We start from the raw sequence: 17,500 nt of genomic DNA, 5'->3' as shown, positions 1-17,500 counted from the left end.
TATTTCGGTATTTCTGACATTTGGTCCATCTTCTCCTTAACCTTTCCTAATATTCAGTAATCTCCTCCCCTAACTCCCTTCCTCTCTCCTTCCCCCCATTACCCCAGTTCTTCTTATTTGATTTTAGTTATGTGAATTACGATTATGTATTTGAAAAAGTTGTAACAAGCAAACGTCGTACTAATAAAGGCTCCGTCCTCGCATTTGGTGTTTATTTCGGTATTTCTATATATACCGCCAAACGATTTGATTCACCTCTGTGGCACCCCCTTAGCGGCAAATGGGTTAAGGATTCTAATACAATAACAGAAGCGAAAAAGCCCCGCCTGGATACTGACCTCATGATTCATTTAGTAGTTGTCTTAGGGACTTTGAAAATATTCCTACGGAGCATAGTCACGCAACATTAATTTAGGATTGTATACTAAAAAAAAAAAAAAAAATAGACCACTTTAAACAAATACTATTCCTTCCTTCCTTCTGTTATCTTTCGTAAATCCTTCCTTTATCAATTTTATGGGCAAATTTCTTTGATGCAATGCTGTTCCTAAGGATAGAACGATGTTCACTGCTCGCATTTTTTTCTTTCACCAACATATAGGTTCCATCATTCTTAGCTTTCTTCTAACCCTCATTTAAAGAATCTTTGACGTAGCATCAGCTAAACGCCAAGTATCCTCATTATTTCATTAAATACATGATGTGAATAGAACAGCATGTAAGGTACACACCATGTAATACATTGGAAATAATATGTATTTTTTTCCTACGGAAATTAAACATTCTGAAATAGTTTTGGCCAACCGAGACCAAAATGGTTGCTGAACCCTGCCCAAGTGACCCTTGTGGTCTTGTCCCTCGTGATCACGACCACGTCCTTGTGGTCTTGCTCTATCGACTATCCAGTTACCTCCCCCACATCCCGATCTCCATCTCAAGTCCCCCCCCCATCCACCTCAAATCCCTTACCTCCCAACCGACTCCCTCATAACTCTCCCATCCCCACTCCCCTTCTGCAAACTCCCTCGAACCCTGAGATCATTTCCACAGTCCCTGGGGCTGATTTTTCTTTTATTTATTCAGGTTATTCCCAGATGCTGAGGTAACCCCTCCCCCCACACTCCTGTTCAAGTCCCTCTCTCTCTCTCCCTCCTTCTCTCCCCCTCCCTCCCTCCCTCCCTCTCCACCACCACCTTCGAATGCGCCAGCCTACATTCAATTTACTTCTCTCCGACCACTCCCCGTCCCATTTTCTTTCTTGCTTTCCCTTGCTTACCTTCGTTTTCCTTCTTGCCCTATTACCCCCTCCCCTGCCTTTCCCTTTTTCTTGCCTGTTCTTTCCCTTCCATTACCAAACGTCCTTTTCTCTATCCATCATTTCTTTCGATCTTGTTTCTTTTTCTCCCCCTATTTCCTTTTGTCGGGTATTCTGTCCCCCCTGTTATCGGTTCTTTCCCCTCATCCCTTTTAGCCTCTTTGTTTCTTAATTCGTCCTCTCTCTCTCTCTCTCTCTCTCTCTCTCTCTCTCTCTCTCTCTCTCTCTCTCTCTCTATCACAAACACTTGTTTTAGCTTGCCTAGTTTCCAGCCCTCTTCACTTGGTGATTCCATGCTTCTCTGGTCCCTACGAATATCTTTTTATATATATATGAAAAAAAAACGGAAAAAAATATGCTTACTCATTCATCATTCTTATCTCCCCTCCCCTATGTCACTTTTACCCCCTTTTTGCTCTTTTACTTCGCTTTTGCTTATATTTTCACTTTGTTCCTTCCCCCTTGGCTGGGCAGTCCCCTCCCTAAGATTATTTTTATTAACGTGTCGTACACAAAGTTTTCTTCCTCCATTCCAAATGTCTAGTAATTCAGACGACTTTTACATCCACTTCACAATTTCTACCTCAGTTCACTCCCTACAGCATTCCAATTCCTTCTCAATATAGTTCATTCACATTCCAATTTTCTTTCTTGTTCCTTTCTCGCTCAAACTCTTTTTCTCATTCTCTTCGTGTATGGAACAGCTTGAAACCGGATATACCTCGATATTTTGTTCATGGCAGACTGTCTATTTTCTTCTTTTTGTGTGTGCGTGTACGTGTACGTGTGTGTGTGTGCGTGTGTGTGTGTGTGTGTGTGTGTGTGCGTGCGTGCGTGCGTGCGTGTGTGTATGTGTGTGTGTGCGCGTGTGTGTGTGTGTATGTATGTGCGTGCGTGTGTGTGTGTGTGTGTGTGTGTGTGTGTGTGTGTGTGTGTGTGTGCGCGTGTGTGTGTGTGTATGTATTTGCGTGTGTGTGTGTGTGTGTGTGTGTGTGTGTGTGTGTGTGTGTGTGTGTGTGTGTGTGTGTGTGTGTGTGTGTGTGTGTGTGTGTGTGTGTATGTGAGTGTGTGTGTATACGCGTGCATGTAAAAAGGGTGGGGGTATGCGTTTTTTATTCACGGACACTATTCTATTTTTACAATACTGACGTCGTTTTCCCAACTTTAATGTATTTTTTGTGAATTCTCATAAAGTCTGGGCGTGCATTAACTCTCATCGTAATCCATTGCATTCATTCACTGTTCTGCAAAGGAACCTGATTTTTTTTTCATGAATTAACTCTTCTGTCTTTCCGACTGGTTACTTAGTACGGTCTTTCTCATATAAGAGCACTTGAACCTTGTATATGGTACGTGGCTTTCCTCATATTTCAAGCTTTCTTTCGTTTTTTTTATCACTATCCATGTTTGTGCGATTCCTGTTGTATTCCTCTCCGATAAAACTACATATACTTCCCTAAACACTACAACACATTCTCAACCCCTTTCTCTGTTAGACTGAATTCCCTCGGGTACAATAACACTGTAGTAATGATAACTACCCTCCCAGTGTGACATTTCCTACTTTATATGGCGAAAACTTCCCGAATATATAATTTTACTCTCCCCTGTCTCCAGCATTTTTCTATTTAATCTATTTCTATCACCACCATTTCCCGTCTTTCTTTTCTTTCGTTTCTTCAAATTTCCCTTAAACACGAACTTCTCCCTTAAACTACTCATATATTCATTCTAATCATCTTCGGAGGAAAAGCCTCTCCCTCGTCTAAGGTTAATCTGTTTGACGTGATGAAACACTATCCACGTCCTTCAGGCTAAGAGCGGAAAAAAATAAGTTCAATGGACGGCATAACAATGAAATAGACCACTTTGTTCCCAATTTCCCTCCTACTATAGTCTATCAATTTCTACTTGAGCCCTAAGCGCGGCTCGGTGAGACCACGATCTGCTACATCATTCCATCACTTTTCTCAGAGGGTTCGCTACCTTTCTCTACCCCCTATCTCTCTCTTTACATATACAAACATACATACATACATACATACATACATATATATATATATATATATATATATATATATATATATATGCGGCTATGTCACATGAGCCACAATTTATATGTGTATATATCTATATATTCCATTAATAGATAATGTACAGACTATTATATATATATATATATATATATATATATATATATATGCGGCTATGTCGCATGAGCCACAATATATATGTGTTTATATCTATATTTCCATTAATAGATAACGTTCAGACTAATAATGAGACAGGTCACCATGCGTAGGACATCGCTAAATGTGTACACAATAGGGGTTCCCCAGAGTTATGCCAAAGGGCTCAAGTTTAGAGTAGATAGAATATACCCCATCCTCCTCCTCTTAATCCTCGACCTCATTCTCGTCATCCTCATCTGTCTCTTCCTCCTCTTTCTAACCGTCCTTCTCATCCACCTACTTTTCATTTTCCTCTTTTATTTTCTTATCAGTTTTCCTCTTCCTCCCTCTCCTTTTTCTCCTCCTTCTAGTTCTGTGTAACCCTCTCCCCCTCTATACTACTGTACATATGGTTCTTTCTCACCGTCGGTCCTCAATGTTCACGTCAGATGTCCCTGAATGAACAAGCGTGCGTTTGGGTTGTCTACGCCCTTGAATAGATGTAAGGTTCCCCCACTTTCCGTCTCTCCCTCCCTCTTGCTCTCTTTCACACACGCGCGCGGTGTGTGTGTGTGGTGAAGTAATAGGAAAAAGAAGAGGGGAAATAGGCACCAGAAAGTGGGATAATTGGGGCTGGGAAGCAAGGGTTACAATATATATATATATATATATATATATATATATATATATATATATATATATATATATATATATATATATATATATATATATATATATATATATATATATATATATACATGCACACTCACACACACACACACACACACACACACACACACACACACACATATATATATATATAATATTTTTTAGATATGACATAAGAACGACGGCGTTCGAAAAAATATTTCATCATATATATACACTACAATCGTAGGCAAATAATTTTTTATTTGTTTTTGATAACTTTTTTATTTTCTCTGGCTGCAATTAGCCAATTCCATTCAGCAAAACGAAACCATCCTCCAAAGGGGAAGACCTCATTTACGACCCATGAGACAGACAGCAATCTCTCTCTCTCACACACACACACACACACACACACACACACACACACACACACACACACACACACACACACACACATGCGCTCCACTTCGCAACATAGCCTTATTACAACGATGGAAAATTTACACGAGCATCCGCCACCTTTGTCTTTTGTGTTCAAGCAATTAAAGTGAATGTCATTTACTAGGTAGACTTTGGAATCAAACCCGACTGTACTTCATTGCCATAAAGTAATTATTTTTTCCCCCTTTATTAACTGACTTGGTGGTTCAGGTTGAGTCTAAAGACCTACAGTGCATATATGTATTTTTCCTATTTTTTATTTCTAGGATAGATAGCCGTCTCTCTAAGTTATTCATCTAGTTTCATCGAGTAAAAATGACGAAGTATTCCGCAGTGGTGATGATTCCTCTGAACGACCAACGATGAAAAATTAACAACTCGCTCCTTAATTTAACTAAGTTATAGATTTATTATACGTTGTTTCACATAAGTCTCACACTTCGTCACCAAAGGGGTACCACACGTGCACACATACACACGTGCACACATACACGCGTGCACACATACACGCACGCATATAAATGCGCACAGACATACACACGCAAACATGTTCATACGCACATGCGCAAACACACACACACACGCAAACACACACATACACATGCATATATGTACACACACGCAAACACACAAACATACACACACACACACATGTATATATGTACAAATACATGCACATACACCCACATACAAACACATGCACATATGTACACATACATACACACGCAGCCACTTACCCATGCACCACAGACTTTCTTTGGTCCTTTTTCCCTCTCGCCCTCATCTTCATTCTCTCTCTACCTCCAATATTCACTTCGCTTTCTCACTATTTTCCTCTTTTCAATTTGTGGTCTGACCTCCATTTGTGAACCCACTCTCCAACGTGAAAAGATGTGGGTCATACGTTAGGAGGCACTTTACACTGGCTCCAGCCACCACCTGTGCCGACAATGCCCGGGTAGCCGACACATGTGTCAGCGACCATCGTTCCCGGGAATTTATAGCTGAGAAGAAGGCAAGGTGATCACGCCGTTTCTTTTGTCTCCCTATTTTCATATACATGGGAAAAATACATACAAATTCTTGACGCAATAGTTATTGCGTTACATAATATTCCTTACAAATTCTTTTCTCCTCTTTGATTGTGTATTTAGTCTTTCTTTTATCATCTTTATCTATTTTATCTCTCGACATTTTATGACACTCTTCACTTAATTCCACACTTATAATGTACTCTAACGCCTCTCCCCTCTTTTTCTTCCTCTTCTTCCTCCTCCTCCTCCTTGTCCTCCTCTCCTTTTATTGTCCCTTTACTGACCTCACCCCCCCCCCATCCTTCCCAAAATGCCTGGCATATTTCCGGCAATATTAGATCACAAATAATTAAACTATTAAATCTCCTAAACTTATTTGATTCAATTTCATGGACTCCAATACATCGCCACACGAGCAAGCAGAACGAAAGGTGAAGTTCATTGGGGAGGGTGTAAGTGGAAGGGGGAAGGGAGAGATGGAAGGGAAGGGGAGTGTGGAGGGGGAGGGGAGGGGGAGGGGGAGGGGGAGGGAGGGAGAGGGAGTGAGATCGGGATGAGATGGAGATGGGGAGGGAGACTGAGAATATGAACCCAAATGGTCAGATTATTTCCTTATTTTATATATATTAATTTAATTGTTCAATCATTTATCTATTTATCTATTCATTTATTTATTTCCTTATTCATCTATTTTTACGTTTTTTAAGAACATGCGGTTCACAATATTTAGACATGGAACTAATATCAGTAAGAAATCAATTAACAAAATTAGAATACCCGTCGTGGTTTTTACAAAAAGCCCTTAATAAGGCCAAAATTAGTTTTTATAAATCTGATTCCCATTCCACTATGAATTACAAGTGGGATAATTGTTGCATAAAATTACCATATAATAAATCAATCAATGATATGTCTCAATTGTTACCAAAAGAAAAAGTCAATTTCATCTTCAATTATCCCAATAATTTGTTCAGTAAAGTTGTCAATGTACATCACAGATCAAAGAGTAATACAACTCCTGGAGTTTATAAGTTACCTTGTTTAGATTGCAATGATGTATATTGGGGACAAACGGGTAGAGACCTCACCACTAGGATCAAAGAGCACAAGAACTCTGTTAAATATGGGCAAGAAAACTCCGCCGTATTTCAGCATGTCGCTAATAAAAACCATCGAATAAATTGGGACGACGCTGAAATAATTTACAAATCTAAATGCAGTTTTAGAAAAAAAAATAATAGAATCCTCTTTAATAAATAATTTTCCTAATTATAATATTTCCAATGGCCAATGGTCACCAGATTGTATAACTTCCTTAGCTATAAATAGACTGGTATCCTCTACATTAACAGTGGACAAAATCCCCCAATGTCCACGTATTGCAGGACACGAGACCTGAGTCCCCGTCCCTACCTACTCACTACTTTTGTATAAATATATGCTTTTCTCCATTCTGTAATCACATCTGCTGAAGAGGATCACAGATAGTGATCGAAATATACAGATCTTTTTACTTTCGCCTATTCTTCTCCGAAAGTGGGTCATTAGTATTATTCGTACATGTTTTTATCAGTTTATTCAAATCGATAATCCTACCAGAACTGTTGGTCCGAGTTTTGATTAATCGTGGATTATGTTCTGGTTGACATTAAGTCGTTCTATTCAGCAGAGAGGAACCCTCAGGGCTGAAAGAAACTTACCCGTATAAACTTATATTAATGGTCAGCGTGAAACCAGACGTTTTATTTTTAATATATTTCTATTTCATTTAATTTCTTTTATTAATATCTTAACTTGGAGCCACTGGAGTTGAGAGATATCCTACAACTCCAATCCCATCCTTTCCGATCCTCCTACTTCCCCCACCCTTCCTACCCGACACCCAGCACTCCGACCCCTTCCCACACGCAAGCGGGATTTGCTTGGGCCTTCACGCCTAGTGCGTTGTTTGTGGTCGTTAAGCGTTTTACCAAGGTTGGGTAGCAAAGTTAAACGAGCTTATAGGGATTAAAGGCAGCGAACACGGAAGGAATCGGACAGAGCCAAGCAGAGCTGCTCCATATTCATACGTGACGACCGCGGGGTTGTCTGCGCCGGCACATTAGCACTTTCCATTCATTCCCACGACGTAGTATTATATTTATCATGAGTTTAGGTCAAATAATTTCAAACAGCTGATGTGGGTAAGCGGATCTGTGCTACATTGCTCTATATATAGTTATCATTAGTAGAAATATAAAAGATTAAAGAATCGACCAATATACGTAACGAAAATGTCTTTAAAAATGTAGGAGCATTAGAGAGACCTTCTGGTATCGGGATTTTTTTTTTCTAAATAAATACTAAGAATTTATAAATTTTTGGGATTCCCAATGCAGAGACCTATGTGTAGTTCAGATGATAAACAATGCCATGTCTTTGAAGACACACTTTAGGCCAAAGCGCAGTTCCTCTCCTTAATGAAATGGTCTAACACTAACCAGAGTAAGATATAAAGATTTTTTTCGCAGGGCTGAAAGAATTAACACAGGACGACAAGCTTTATATACTTGACACAGGACGACAAGCTTTATATACTTAACACAGGATGACAAGCTTTATATACTTAACACAGGACGACAAGCTTTATATACTTAACACAGGACGACAAGCTTTATATACTTAACACAGGACGACAAGCTTTATATACTTAACACAGGACGACAAGCTTTATATACTTAACACAGGACGACAAGCTTTATATACTTAACACAGGACGACAAGCTTTATATACTTAACACAGGACGACAAGCTTTATATACTTAACACAGGATGACAAGCTTTATATACTTAACACAGGACGACAAGCTTTATATACTTAACACAGGATGACAAGCTTTATATACTTAACACAGGACGACAAGCTTTATATACTTAACACAGGACGACAAGCTTTATATACTTAACACAGGACGACAAGCTTTATATACTTAACACAGGACGACAAGCTTTATATACTTAACACAGGACGACAAGCTTTATATACTTAACACAGGACGACAAGCTTTATATACTTAACACAGGACGACAAGCTTTATATACTTAACACAGGACGACAAGCTTTATATACTTTATTCTGACCAACACAGCAATGTATACAAGCATATGAGGCTGCTCTCTGCTGAACAAAGTCGTTGAGGTGAAGCGGGGGAGGAGGGGAGTTACTGAAATAGCCTTAACCCCGTCCTCGCGAGGTCCTTTGTTTGAATCAAAATATCACTTGGCACGTGCTAGAACAAACTCTATAGAGTGCGTCATAACACGTAAGTGTTAACTGAAGCGACCCATGTCCTGTCGGCACGACGTTCTTCCCTCAGCTGAATAAAATCGCCTGGCGACAGCCAGAACAGTACCTGTGAAAGATGTCATTGTCTCGAAGGTGTCACTGTCAGTATGACCGAAGGAAGAGCTTAAAACCCCAATGTCGTATCCAGAGAGGTCTTAATGAGAATTTGGATGCATTTGTTGAAGCCCTCCACATAATGCCTGAACAATCAGTATATTTCCTGACATCATTTCATAAAAAGTCTAAATGATCTTTATAGTAATCCTGTCAAAATTGAAACAAAAAATGACAAAAAACATATACTTTAATCTAAAAAAGAAAACGGCGACCAAGGCTAGAAAAAATATATACGATGGAGACCTAACCCCGGCCGCAGAGACTACCAAACCGCCCCCACGCAAATCGAAACACCATAAACAACAAATTGTCGAGCATGTTATCCATCGGAAAGCCTCGAAATCCTTCGTGTCCTGTACGGACTCGAAATAACTGTACACTATTCATTTCGCAAATGTAAAAGAAACCCCACCCATTTTTCCTCGTGGTGGTTTGTTATTGGATACACGGAATAAGCCGTGAGTGGTGGCTCTCACGCAGGCCTTGGAGTGGTGGATGAACACGACCAATCAACCAATCACACACCGGGACTGGATTCAGACAGATTTTGATCTAGATGAGCAACACGACCATGAGACACCAAGTAAGTGAAAATAGTTGATGCCAGACCCAAGAACGGGTAACTAGACAATGGCATATACGCAAAGGAACCGAATTTCGAGAAAATTCACTTAAAAAAAACAATAAATCCAAACTCGTATATATGTCACTAACCGACATCCCTGAGCTCCTCATATTGTTCCCTCTAAATACTGCGCAGCCAGCTATAGGTCTGCACCAACTTTTATTGTAAAACTTGTAATATTTTTTTCAGAAAGTATGTACAGTACACCAATACTTTCCTTGGGTATAAAGAAGTATAAACTCTGCAAATGAAAAAAAAAATCAATTATATGAAAAGTGATAAACATACAGTAATTTACTCTTACTCTCGTTTTTATACTACATATATATATATATATATATATATATGTTCAATTATCGCCAAACAATTCTACAAACATTTGAATCGGCTATGGGGTTTCGATTGATGGAGATCCTCTTCAGTTTAGGGTAAAACCATTTACTAAATAAATATATGATGTTTGAAATTATGGTATGAAAAGACAAAGAAAGATAAACTATCACCAAAATGAAACATAAAACTGGAACAATGTAAACAAAGAGAGAACAAGGACAAGAACATAAACCAGAGAACCACACCAACAAATCCAACCTCCCCAAGAACCAACACGCCAGCAAATTACCTGAACACACAACCCAAACCCTGATCACAACACGAGTGGGGACCCAAACCCTTGAGCCAAATGGGCAAGAGGGGGACCTCAAAAAATAACAGCTGCCATTACCCACTTCCAGACGCAACAATTTCGGACCCCAAACCACCGGAAGGTCGCCACTTGAAAGAATCTAACCGTCCGCTCGCGGCCGCTGCCCAGACCAATGCTTCCAGCAGTTCCAACCCGCTTCAACAGCGCCAACATCTTCCACACCATCACTCCTGTAACTACCCAGAGCTGCAGATCAAGAAATCATGTTACAGCAGGAAGCATCGAGTGTCATAAGGACATGGTGAACTCTATATCTATCATCCACATGTATTCAAAGCGAGTGGTTCTCGTTTCCATTCTTTAAATTACAACCTCCTTTCACTAATAACAATAAGAGCGAGAATATCCACAAGGTTAGAAGCGCTGTAAACTATATTTCATAACAATAACATTCATAATAATAGTAGATACCTTGTCGTAGTCATTAATGATTATTACAGATTATAAGCTTTGCTGTATTAAAGCATATTGTAGCTTATATTTGAGGTATCAATTTGTCCAAGTAAATATATATATATCTGTGCGGCTTAATGCGTTGGCAATTGCTAGAGTGTACTAAAGAGTATTGATATTCTTTTTAAAAGGAAGTGAAATAAATTCAAAATAGAATAGCCTGACGCTGCCCTAGAGTACGTGTGTGACCGGCCACAAACGTCAGTTTAAACTGACAGTTACAACTGTTCAGTTATAACTGTCAGTTTAAACTGCACGTGTGTGGCCGGCTTAAGGAACGTCAGACTGGTAAAGGGTTTAATCAAGACTATTTTCGTTGAGCCTTTTGAACCATTGACGTACTCTAGGCCCCCTTAGACGAATGAAACCATTTGGCGTTAGGCAGGAACAAATACCCAAATGTATATATATATATTTTTTTATTACGCAACCCAAATGTATAGGAAGATACCGTTATATTTTCTATATATTTGTAAAAAGGCATAATTTTTTGTTCCATATTTTGTTTCTTTTGCAACAGATGCACAAGAATTTCGATCAAAAACTATTTCTATCAAAGAGTTGATAGTCATGGAAATCGACAGGTTAATCCACATTAGTTCGGTAAGGTGATAAGCCCCATGCTGGTTTGGTAATGTTGGTAATCTTGGATGGAGTCTACACATGCAAACCATGACTCCTCTGTAAGTTGTATGCTCACTACTCCATCGCTACAAACCAGGCGTACCAACATAACACAAACCTCGGCGAGATTTTAATTCCCATTGTCAATGTTCCGTTTTGATCAATAAGGAATTATAAGGATACTATTAGGGCCTTTGTACACCAAAGTCTCTAACCAACATTTAGTCTACATGGTATGAGGTATTGACTACGTACATTTTATACAGTCAATATTTTAGGAACTTATGTGGCACCCCTACGGACCAGAATCATGCCGTAGCATTCCATGACAACAGATTATTCTCCACACAAAAATGAATGGTGATCAATTTCGATTTCTACTGATATTTCTTTCTGCTACCCTTTCCACTTATTCAGCGCGGCATTGCTTCCAAGAATAGAAGCGTCATTTATTGGAAACGAAATAAAATACCCAGGGTATCCTCCAAACAAATGCTTGTACATAATTTTCATTTAATTATTTGATATATTTTGTTAGGCTTTTATTCAACAATACTAATTTATTTAATGACAATATATTACACTCTGGGATGAATATCATATCTGAATAGTGGAGAAGATAGGATGGGTGAAGACCACAACGTAACTGTTCACAAAAACACAGTTGCCTTGACCGCGAGGAAGGTTAATGTTGATGTCGCGTTTCCCAGTGTCGACATATGAACAACCGGATGACCAAACGTGGCTGTTACGGGTCTAACCAATGTACCATAATTATAGTGCCCTACATTTCGATACTTGACCCTAAATAAACAACTAGGATGTCTAACTAATGAGTAGCACATAATATGTCACCGCCTTAATCGTTAATTTCCGCATGTTTCGGGATATAAGTAATTTGTGCTATAAGGCAATTTTAAGATCTCGTGGAGGACGACTTGTTTTATCTATTTATTTATTCGTTTTTTATTTACTTATATTTTCTAGGGGAGGAGAGGGTATCGCTAGGCAAATAAAACTCACTTTATGGAAAACTAATACTTTGGTTTAAATTACCTAGTCGGTCAGAATTCACATATTTTTCTTGCCTACCACAGTACAATTCCGAGGGTGTGAAATGGGTACCGTGAAATTATAGAAGGTCTTGGGACTCGTTATACTGTTATCAATTATCTTGGTGCGCTTTATTCTATTTCTTGAAGGAAACGCAAAGTTATTTCATTCAGCTCCCTTTCAATAACTTTTTTTCTGCAGGTCTTGCCGCCTCATGCAAACGATGCATGATATATACAATGTACGCTAACAATAAGCATATCACCACCACACACATACATACACAAACACACACACACACACACACACACACACACACACACACACATACACCCAAACACACACACACACACACACACACACACACACACACACACACACACACACACAAAATTCCATCACTAGCACAATAATCATAATAGTAATAACAGTAACGGTATTACCACCAGACACACACACACACACACACACACACACACACACACACACACACACACACACACACACACACACACACACACACACACACACATATATATATAGTTCCTTCACTGGCACAATAATTGTAAGAATATAGGAGTGGCGTTTCATTATATGAAGCATGATGATAAATAACTGAAAACCAGATTCGCTACAGAGTGAAATATGCAGCAGTATCATGGTCGCCACATCTAAAGAGAAAACATGTGGCAACAGAGATCATTGCAAACTTAAATGATAGGACATTTGAGGAAAACCAGAATTTTTTTTTTCATCTTGGAAGAGTGAAGAAAGATGATGTGACAATGGTATTTAGATAAAAAAAAAATACAGAATTTTTTAACATAGAGGGCATCCTAGTATGGAATAGAAAAACAAAACAAAACAATGAAAGGCCACAGCAAAAAGTTGAAAAAGTAATTTTGTATGAAAAATGTTAGGAAGTATTGCTTTCTACATACACATGTGGATTAGTTAAATCTCAACAGCAAAGATTTATTAAAAATATAGATTAATAAGTGAAGGCAAAAAGACAGGACCCCGTGAGCACAGCTCAAACCCCGTATACTGCAACTATATCATACACACAGACACACATTCCATAGGGCTTGCCTGATACCAAACAATATTATTAGCCTAAGGCATGAAACTGAGCTAAAACGGGGACTCGATTTTTTATTCTATTTTACTTTATTTAGTTTTATCTAATTTTATTCTACTTTACTTTCATTTTATTCTACTTTACACAAAGAAAGATGAGGTGAAGGCAGTTGTTATGATGATGAGAGCAGGTAAAAAAAAACTGGGTTGGATGGGTGTCATGCAGAATGTCTAAAAAAAAAAGGGAGGTAAAGTGATGGTGGACTGGCTGTTGAGGTTATTTAATGTTTGTTTAAGAGAGGGTAGAGTGCCAGAACACTGGAGGAGTGCCTGTATAGTTCCACTTTACAAGGGAAAAGGGAACAAGTGTGAGTGTAGTAGTTTTAGAGGGATCAGTTTGTTAAGTGTAGTTGGGAAGGCTTATGGGAGGGTTTTGAATGAGACGATTAGGAGAGGGACAGAGGGGGTAATGCTGTAATGATTATAATTTATCTTCTATTATTTGTTTTTGTTTTGTTATCATTTGTCTGTCTGATTTTCATTATTATTAGTTATATGTCAATTTATTATTATTTACTATTTACCTGTTTGTTTATTATTTAACTATACCTATGCATTTATTTGTGTATTTTATTTGTTATTTACATTATTATAGTTTTTATTTATTATGTTATTATTAATATGATTTTTTTTCGCATCCGACCTAGATATGGATCAAAAGGTCTCCTGTCGGCATGCTCCGCCTTTGTAATCCTTTGTAATTGGTAAGGAACAATGTGGGTTTAGGACAAGTAGGAGTTGCGAGGATCAGGTTTTTGTGGTAAGTCAGATATGTTAGAAAGCTTTAGGAAAAGATCAAGATATTTTTTGGGTCTTTATGGGTTTGGAAAAAGGTTTATGGCAGGGGAGACAGGAAGGCACTGTGGGAGGTATTGCAGATATATGGGATAGGAGGAAAACTGCTACGAACCGTCAATTGTTTTTATGAGTGTAATAGAGCCTGTGTTAGAATCAGAGATAAAGAGAGTGGGTGGTTTTAGGTAAAAGTGGGACTTCGTCAGGGATGTGTTATGTCATCCAGGAAGAGCCAAGATAAAAGGGAGGGAGGGGGAATGAATGGGAGTGGAGTATGTGGGAATGGAATGGGTGTGAGTGGATTTTATGCCTTTGGTTTTCTGGCTACCTCCCTTGTAAGGGAGAAAAAGCGTTTGGTATATGTATGTACTTTATCTTATTCTATTTCATTTTATTTTATTTTATTTTTTCCTTTAGTTCTGCAACTCTGGTAGCAGACCCCTTGTGATTTAATTGAAACGACCCGATTTACGCCGGAAATCCCATTACTAGCGCCAGCCGAGCAAATGTGACCTCGTTTCAGGTCAGTTCAGGCCACACTGAAACCGTGCGATTGATGCATTTCCCTGACCTTTTCTCTTTCTTTCTCTCTTCCCCATTTCTTCTTGTTTCCCTCTTCCACACATTTCCCCTCCGGAAGCACAGGATTTAAAGGTTTCTCCATAAGTCCCCAAATCTCAAAGCCCTTTTCAGACTCCCTTGAGGGATTTTGTTTTGGCCATCGTCAGTTAAGAAAAACCACACTTTATTTTGTTTTAGCTACCGCTCGACATTTTTATTCACATTAAAACAGTTCCTCTGGGTTAAACTTTTTAGTATTGACCACAGTTTGCCCTGTGAGGCATTCTACCTTCAAAGGACTTTGTTCTGACTTTCGTCAAAGGATTTTATTCAGCTGAGAAGATGACTAAATATTACCGCAAGGAATGGTTTAAGCAAGACTATCTCGTTAACCTGTGTTCATCCCCCGCCACACGTAACACAGACGATTTTATCCATCTTCAAGTCCGAGGACGCTGTAGATGGGTCCCAGACACACCTGAGGAAAGAGTTTCTTCTTTCTTACCTGCGAAGTAAGCGAGAAGAGCGGCGAGGGTGGCCGACAGAAGGATGAGGCAGATGGCGGCGCAGCGCCAAGAGCAGCTCTCCCTCCACGTCTTGCCCAAATGGAGCCCCCGCCCGGAGAAGGAGGCTCGGGAACCCAGAGTGAGGTTATTCCTGACGGAGGGAAGGGCGGAGAGGGCGCTGCTGGCTCCTCCTCCGATGACCAGGGATCCTTTCTGCGATCCTAAGGTTCCCATCATCCTGAAAAAGTGAGAAGAGAGAGGTGAAGGAAAATGTCGTTTTCTCAAACTTTCATGAAAACAGACTAAGCGGCCCCAAGTAGTAGTAATACTGTCCAGGGGTTTTCCTCATATGAATAAAGCCGTTTGGTGGTAGTCACAACTCGTACACAAATCATCAACAGTACCAAAAGGATTCATAGAATTAAGATCTAAAAATAACATCATTAACAGTACTGTATACACAGTTCAAACAACAAAAACAAGGTAAGCAAAATGAAAATAATACTAATGTACTAAAATATTAAATAACTTAAGGCATTTATTGTGTATGCTTGTGTGTGTGTGTGTGTGTGTGTGTGTGTGTGTGTGTGTGTGTGTGTGTGTGTGTGTGTGTGTGTGTGTGTGTGTGTGTGTGTGTGTGTGTGTGTGTGTGTGTGTGTGTGTGTGTGTGTGTGTGTGTGTGTGTGTGTGAGTGTGCGTGAAGGAGTAATTACTAGAAAAATCAAACTAATAGAGCAGAGCGCTTTGTTATAATCACATGTACAGTGTACAAAAATGAAAGAGAGAGAGAGAGAGAGAGAGAGAGAGAGAGAGAGAGAGAGAGAGAGAGAGAGAGAGAGAGAGAGAGAGATGAGAGAGAGAGAGAGAGAGAGAGAGAGAGAGAGAGAGAGAGAGAGAGAGAGAGAGTGTGTGTGTGTGTGTGTGTGTGTTTGAAATACCTAGATCAGACCACCGCTTCCGACGTATCAGTTATTGGTGGGGGAAGTCTATAGAAAAATGAAAGGATAGTTGTTTATAAAAGGGGTTATTGCCAATGAGCACATTTTTAGGAATTTGTTATTTGTCTATTTATTTATCGCGGCTCGGTAGGTAAGGAAGGGGTTGGCGCCGGTAGAAATTGAGGGGGCTACGCCAGGAGACGCATAGCTACGGCCTAAGCCGTCACCTTTGCCCTATACGGTTGAACTGTTGGAACAAGTAACAGTCACTGCAGGGAATTAGAGAGGAGTACAGGATTCGAACCCGCAACGATGCAAATTCTAGACCAGCACGCTTCCAATTACGCCACCAGCGCACGTAGTTACCAAAGAAAATAGGTAAAGGAGTCAGAGACACAGATGTAAAGAGAGGCAATGAATTGGAAAGTCTGTAGTCAGAGGCAAACTGAATTAAGAAGATGCAGTCTGAGAAAAAGATGAATATGAAATCAAATTTCGTAGAAAAGAAGGTATATGTATGTTTGCACTCGTGCGTGTTATATTTCCGACGAAAAGTAAGTTTGTTTCGCTCCCTGCGTGTGAGTGATTATTATATTTGAACTAATATTGATCAAGATCAAACATGACTTCTCATGTATGCAGGTGGAGGGAGGTGGCACAGAAGAAAGGTAGCTCCTGGGTGAGGTCTGGGTGTTTTGTGCCGTATTAGCTGTTCATGTTTGTCATGAAATCTACCTAAGAATCTGCAGTGCAGCTTACATTTCAGTTGGGTGAGGGGATGGATATCTGCAGTATGGTTCAGTGATTCAGAGGTTCTGAAATTGGTCCATATTGAAACAGTGATGAAACTGACGGCAGATTTCTGGACCTTCAGGAGGGAGTATTTGTGTGCTGGGTACGTCATCTGGATAGATACAGTATCGGTTTGGTCAGCCCTAGGTACCGTCGAAGTTTGGTGGCCATTGTTGTGGCTTTAAAAGCGTTTCAGCCTGCCCAGCGCAGGTTTAGCTTTCGCTCTCTTTATGAGAAAATGTGGATGCCAGAT

At 39.5% G+C, this 17,500-nt stretch overlaps 1 protein-coding gene across 3 annotated transcripts in view; it reads right to left on the bottom strand.

Annotated features, from left to right (window-relative positions):
• The window catches only part of Ten-a (Teneurin-a transmembrane protein), a 1,186,308-nt gene that overhangs the window by 661,923 nt on the left and 506,885 nt on the right, over positions 1-17,500 (bottom strand). For all 3 annotated transcript variants that reach the window (XM_076206894.1, XM_076206895.1, XM_076206896.1), the window contains one exon: positions 15,517-15,755. In XM_076206894.1, coding sequence (XP_076063009.1) covers positions 15,517-15,755 — 239 coding nt within the window. The remainder of the gene's footprint in view (positions 1-15,516; positions 15,756-17,500) is intronic.

Source organism: Oratosquilla oratoria, chromosome 23, assembly GCF_046742065.1.
Source record: "Oratosquilla oratoria isolate Oo_2021 chromosome 23, ASM4674206v1, whole genome shotgun sequence".
NCBI classification, from domain to species: domain Eukaryota; kingdom Metazoa; phylum Arthropoda; class Malacostraca; order Stomatopoda; family Squillidae; genus Oratosquilla; species Oratosquilla oratoria.
The sequence above is the reverse complement of the archived record's forward strand: the minus strand, read 5'-3'. Positions and strand labels throughout refer to the sequence as shown.